Source organism: Seriola lalandi, unplaced genomic scaffold (assembly GCF_002814215.2).
Source record: "Seriola lalandi dorsalis isolate HSWRI2012SDOR001 ecotype SW California unplaced genomic scaffold, Sedor1 jcf7180002054885, whole genome shotgun sequence".
In the NCBI taxonomy this organism is placed as follows: Eukaryota; Metazoa; Chordata; class Actinopteri; order Carangiformes; family Carangidae; genus Seriola; species Seriola lalandi.
The window spans coordinates 3,728,688-3,734,774 of NW_019525437.1; the positions used below are offsets into that span (position 1 = coordinate 3,728,688).

General features: G+C 45.5%; 1 protein-coding gene across 1 annotated transcript; it reads right to left on the reverse strand.

The window, feature by feature from the left end:
* Positions 1 to 950: 950 nt before the first annotated feature.
* Positions 951 to 3,125, reverse strand: foxc1b (forkhead box C1b). The gene has a single exon (XM_023428730.2). The coding sequence runs from the start codon at positions 2,830 to 2,832 to the stop codon at positions 1,417 to 1,419; it is 1,416 nt and encodes a 471-aa protein (XP_023284498.1). The 5' UTR covers positions 2,833 to 3,125; the 3' UTR covers positions 951 to 1,416.
* Between the last annotated feature and the right edge of the window lie 2,962 nt (positions 3,126 to 6,087).

Consider the following 6,087-nt stretch of genomic DNA (forward strand, 5'->3'; position numbering starts at 1 on the left):
TGGTGGTGGTGGGGGGGGGGGTGCCTCACGTCATCAAGGAAGTAGTGAAATAAATAAACATCTGACAGCAGCAATATTTCAATCAGCCATTACAGGCCAGTGCTGCCTGCAGGACAGCAGAATGCAAAGCAGGCTGCAGTGAATCCCTCTGTCACAGATCAGCTCCATCACACCGTCCTCATCAAGCATCAACAGGCCCTCCAGAGTCTGAAGACCTCCACAACACATGCAGCTGCAGCTTCTTCTTCTTTCTTTTTTTTTTTTGCTACATCCAAAAACCTCCCATCATTCACAAACAGCAGTCAGACGGAAGCCTGCTCGGTTTGTAATGACTGATTTGTTTTGCTGACAAGGGCCTTTAGTGAGTTCAAACCGCACTGCTGCTGCTGCTGCTGCTGCAGGGCCGCCACACGTGTATTTATTTACTGCCTGCATTTACACCCCAGTACTGAAAATATACAACCAGCGGCCCAGTCTCAAGCTTTTCTACTGAAAGTTGAAAAAAAAAGAAAAAAAAAAGAACATTAATGTGTTTCACCTCTCACACCTCGGCTGCGCAGTCAAACTGCGCCTGTGCAGCGCAAAGCAGGGCGCAAACACCCTGAGAGCTTTATATAGAATATTCCTTCTTGAAACAGATTGTCATGTGAGTCTTTCATTGTTGTGTTATGCAGGTTTCTTCTTTTACAAGCTGAAAAATCCAAATTATGAGGAATAAAAGATGTATATGTTTAACGCCACTAAAACTACACACTCCAGGTGTATTTTTGAAAATGTATATTTTTTCAATGTCCTTTTAATTTTCAGAGCATTTAACAATTAGAAATAAATTTCAAATAGTCTGAATATAAACATATTTTCAACTCTATCCCATTATTCTTCATTGTCTACCTCTCAGTTTCACACTGCTCCCTTCTTTTAGCATTACCTGTGCTAATAAATCACTCCAATTAAAATCAAATAGACGGCACTTTATTAAACAAACAAAATGTAATGCCTTCAAAATAGTTTTTTGAACAAATAAGACAAAATGAATAAAATAAGTCAGTATAGGCTACAAAAGGTTCCCCTCTATTTCTATACAAGAACTGGGACAAATCAAGGCAGCAAATAAGAAAACTGGAAAAAACGTTTAAGTGTTTGGTCCTCAACATCCAACCACTCCCTTTCCCTAAAAAATAAATTACTATATTAGGCTATAATTTACAGTCTGTAGTCATAAAAGCTGGTATTTTATATAAACAATTCTCAAAGTGAGAGGGAAGGAAACTTACGTGTTTTTGGTGTTACACACGCCTCGACAACAAATCTCTGAATCTCTCATGTCCATTCGGAGTGTGAATAAAAGACCAAAGGTACAAAAAAATATAGAAAATATATATTAGAGTTATTAATTTAAAAGGCACGTGTTGGCTTTCAGAACTTGCTGCAGTCATAAACAAAAGCTCCTGAGGTGCGGTAGATGGACTGGCCGGACGGGAAGGCCATCTGACAGCTATTATTCCCGTTGACCGGGGAGCCGTTCAGCCCAATCCGCTGGGACTCGAACATCTCCCGCACAGAGTGGAAGTTCTGCTGCTGCGCCGGGTAACCCGGGCTCAGGTGGCTCAGGTCCCCGTACCAGGACGCGAGCCGGCCCTGGTGCGAGTGGTGGCCGTCCTGGCCCGCCTGGCTCAGGTTGCTATGCCCGAGCGGGGACGCGGTGGTCGTGGTGATGCAATAGTCGGGCAGAGCCTCCTCCACCGTGGTGGACGGCGCCAGGTGGCCGCCGGAGGACCTGTCCCCTGCGTACAGGCTCATGGCTTGCATGTTGCAGTGATAGGTCGCGTTGGAGTTTGTGGAGATGACGTTCTGGTTGCAGGTCGTCGAGTTGTAGGCGGATGTCTGGTTGGGGGAATAGTTGAGCGACAGTGACGGGGTGATACCTGTCCGAGAGGAGGCGATGAGAGGCGGGGAGAGCTCGGCCTGCGGAGATCCCCGCAGGGAAGTCATTATGTTATCCACGCTGAAGCCCTGCGCCGGGGCCTGGCCGTGGTGGTGGTGCTCGGGTCCGTCCATGCTGAGTGACCGGGTGGAGGGCACGCTGTGCGGACTGCCTGTTGACATGCTGCTGCTGCTGTCGGGGCTTTCGATCTTGGGCACGGCGCTCAGGGTCGGGGACGCGGCCTGCGGCGGCGTGGAGGTCCCGTTCTCAGTCTTTATATCCTGGATCCGCACCGGCTGAGAGCCCTGCACCGGCGGGTCCTGCTCCCGGCCCGGGGTTCGGGAGGAAGGGTCCTTGCCCTGCCTGTCCCGCTCGTCCTTTTCCTTCTGCACGTCTTTCTTTTTGAACCTTCTCCGGCGCCGCAGGAAGCTGCCGTTCTCAAACATGTTGTATGAGTCCGGGTCCAGGGTCCAGTAGCTGCCCTTACCGGGCTTCTTATCGTCCCGGGGCACTTTGACAAAGCACTCGTTGAGGGACAGATTGTGCCGTATGCTGTTCTGCCAGCCCTGCTTGTTGTCCCGGTAGAAGGGGAACCTCTCCATGATAAACTGATAAATCCCGTTCAGGGTGATCTTCTTCTCTGGTGAATTCTGGATCGCCATGGTGATGAGAGCGATGTAGCTGTACGGAGGTTTGACCATGTCCTTCGGCTGGTGCTGAGGGGTGTACGGTCCGTACGCCCGGGCCATGCTGGCCGGGTACTGGTCGTGGGCCGCGTGGGAGTACATGCTCATAGGCGCAGGCATCCCGGTGTAGCCCCCACCGGCCCGGTAGTAGCTCTGGTCGCTGCTGATGTACGGTACAACTCCTAAAGAGTTGGGGCTGGAGACGGAGTAGCGCGCCTGCATCCTGCGCAATGCGTAAAACCTCCCCAAACTGCTTCCCCCCAGAAACTCTCACGGCTCGTGCGGGTGTTCCGATTCTGTTAAAGTTCTCTCTTGTGTCGTGACGGTCTGGACGTCCTCTTTCAAGCCACAGCTCGCCACGGTGAACCGGAGAGAGCACACACTGCCGCAGTGAACATTTGGGAAACTGAGAAGGCTAAAAGTGAAGCTGGAGGAGCACGAGTCTACACAGCAAGGAACTATTTTTTACCCTTCACATTTTTTCCTCCCTTTTGGCTGCTCGCGCTGCTCCTCCCCGAATGTGTGCTCCATCATCCAATTGGAGGACGAAATGAACCTGTGGAAAAGCTGCATGGCGATAAAAGTTACTACACCCCCCCACCCCCCTCTCCTCCTCCTCCTCCTCTCTCCTCATGCGGCTCAAACATGGAGTTATTAAAACGCTGTTAAGGGTGTGCCCATATTGCTGAAAAATTCACTTAATGACCCAAATTGCGAGACATTGAGTTTTTATGAAATGATTTATAATCCATCACACTGGGAGCTGTGAAATAACTCAAATTAATTTATTTTGAAAACGAGAAAGTGAGTTTATTGTTGGGTTGTTAGCCCCAGAGTATCTGAACAAACTGCGGCTCCCTCCCCTCCATCTCTGGAACATTAAAGCTGTGCGTAAAAGGTGGAAATAATCCACACAAACAAACAGCACCAAAAAGAGACATTCACAAGCACATTCTGTGATATCTGTCATATCAACCGCAGGCCTGAAATTAAAGCTTCACATTTCTATTCTTAAAATATTACCAAGTGACTAAACCTGTAGTTAGAGTCAATGTTTTACCAATAAGGGACGCAGGATGATTGGAACACTGATCAGGTCTCAGTCTGTGAGAAACTCTCATCAGCTGCGGGTTTTAGCCTCTGAATAAACACACGGACATGAAAGAGTGTGTTGGATGCCTGCCTCCTGCTCCCCGACAGCGCCGGTGGGCGGTGTGTGGAAACTAATTAAAGGTTAAATGAAGATCATTTGGTCGAGCTGGGTGAGAAAAAGGTTCCCCGGGTGCGAGCGCGGCTGCTGAGACCCGAGGAGGTGGCATTTTTTTAATTTGAAGACCTCCAAATGCTTTTCTCACACACACACACACACACACACACACACACACACACACACACACACACACACTGACCGGGGTGTTAACAGAGCCATCAAAATTCCCCACAGTCCTCCACAAAGTTATGTTTCGTTGTTGTTGATTGCGAAGTAACAAGAGCAACACGCTGGTGTGTTTTCAGCCTGAAGAAATAATCATTTGAAAACATCAGAGATGGAGACGATTAAGGAAATTATATTGATCCATATTGTGAGGCCGATAGAGTAAATGATGTCATCAGTTTATGATCAACTTTATTATCAAATTCAGATGAAATAACGGGATAAATCATCTAATACTATTTAATATTTGTCCTAATTTTTTTGTTGGTTATTTGTGATCCAGGGCTTTACCGCTCTATTTCTAAAGATATTTTACCTTTTATTAATTCAGTTAATAGTTTTTATTAATTAAAACTTGTCCTCACATTTGTTTTTAAATAAACAGAACAATGTTGGGACTAAAACTCTGTCTGATCTAAGAAGATTAGGCGTGTGGCGTGAAGTGCATTTGCTCCGTTTGAACTCGTGTATCTGATCTCATATCAACCAGAACATGTCATTTATTTACAGTTTGCGTCATGGAAATCATATAGAATTTCCATATACAGTGTTTCAACATCCACACAACATTTTTTTTAAATACACTTTATAAAATACTTAAGTTCCGTCTCATCATTAAAGTTTATGGATTAACAAATTCTCCAGAATATTCCTTAAATTCCACAAACACACCCAAAACGAAATTGTGTCACAAACCTCTTTCTTTGCAGAACTGGAGAGCGTAACAGTCCAGATCCAGGAGTTAACATGGACTAAAGAAAGAGGTGCTACTTTGGTGCAAAAACTTTGTGTTTTACCTTTAAAAAAAACATGCAGTTTATTGTGTATTAAGCTTCAACCGCCAGTGGAATTAATAAAACAATACAGGACTAAATCAATAGAAGATACAGATTCCAGCTTCTTTAACTCATATTGTTCTGATAAAATGACCTGAGAGACACTTTTAATAAAACATTTAAGGGAGAAACAGCTTCAGGATTTTCATTAAAGGAGAGAAAATAAAAAGCTCACCAACCCCCTGATAAGAACGTGATAATCTATGCGAGGAGCTCATGTCTCACTTGTGTGTGTTTTCATTTTGCTCTTTGTTCTGTTGATTTGCATGTGTTTCCACCGCAGGGCTGCGGGGCGGGAGGAGACTGTCACCTGTGAGGTCCAAGGCGGTGAGTCCTCCGGTCCCTCCGGCCGTGACTGACCAGTGACCCCTGCTGACAGCAGGAGTCACCGAGGCTCTGCTGCTGCTGCTGCGTGTCGGTGCCTGGACCCTGGCTGACCTGCAGGAGCTGAAGAGGTAGCCTCCTCCGGCGGTGGAGAAATGGTTTATTTAATGTTTGTATGACATTTCTAAAGTAGCTTTGACTTGATTCTATTGATTAGCAAAGACATTTTCTATAGGAGTTCTGGTAATTGTTATTACCCAGATAAACCCGTTCATATCTGCAGCCTGTATCCCTCTTCCTGTGTCAGCTGACATCAGTGTAAACCAACCTCATCCTCAATGATGGAACAAATACAAACAGAATCCCTGAATCTAAACGCTCTTGTATGTAAATATTATAGAAACATTACAGTGATGATTGATTGTTATTATTTAAGGATGAAGAGAAATTCTTTCTATTTTTACTGGACGCGTTTTAAAGAGAAATTGCTGCTGAGGGAGATGTAGGCCTGAAGACAACTTCTGCTCTTAATATACAACACGCTCCTGCCCCCCAGCGGTCACTGCAGAGAAGTGCGGGGCGGGCGCATTAAAGGAGTCCATATGTGCGTTTTGAGTTGAAGCAGTGATTTTATATATTCATCTACATATCATCTGAATTTCAGACGTGGATCAGGAAATATTATTTTACTCTATCACTTTCAGAAATCCTACAGTTAAGTAACATGTTGTTTTAAATTATCCAGATGAAATAGGTTCATAAATCAGTGTGATAATGTCTCAGACAGCAGTGAGGTGATGGGACTCACTTCTAATGCTTCTGCTTATGTTCCTGATACTCTGTTTCACCACTTTCAGCTGATCAATCACAGATCAATCAGAT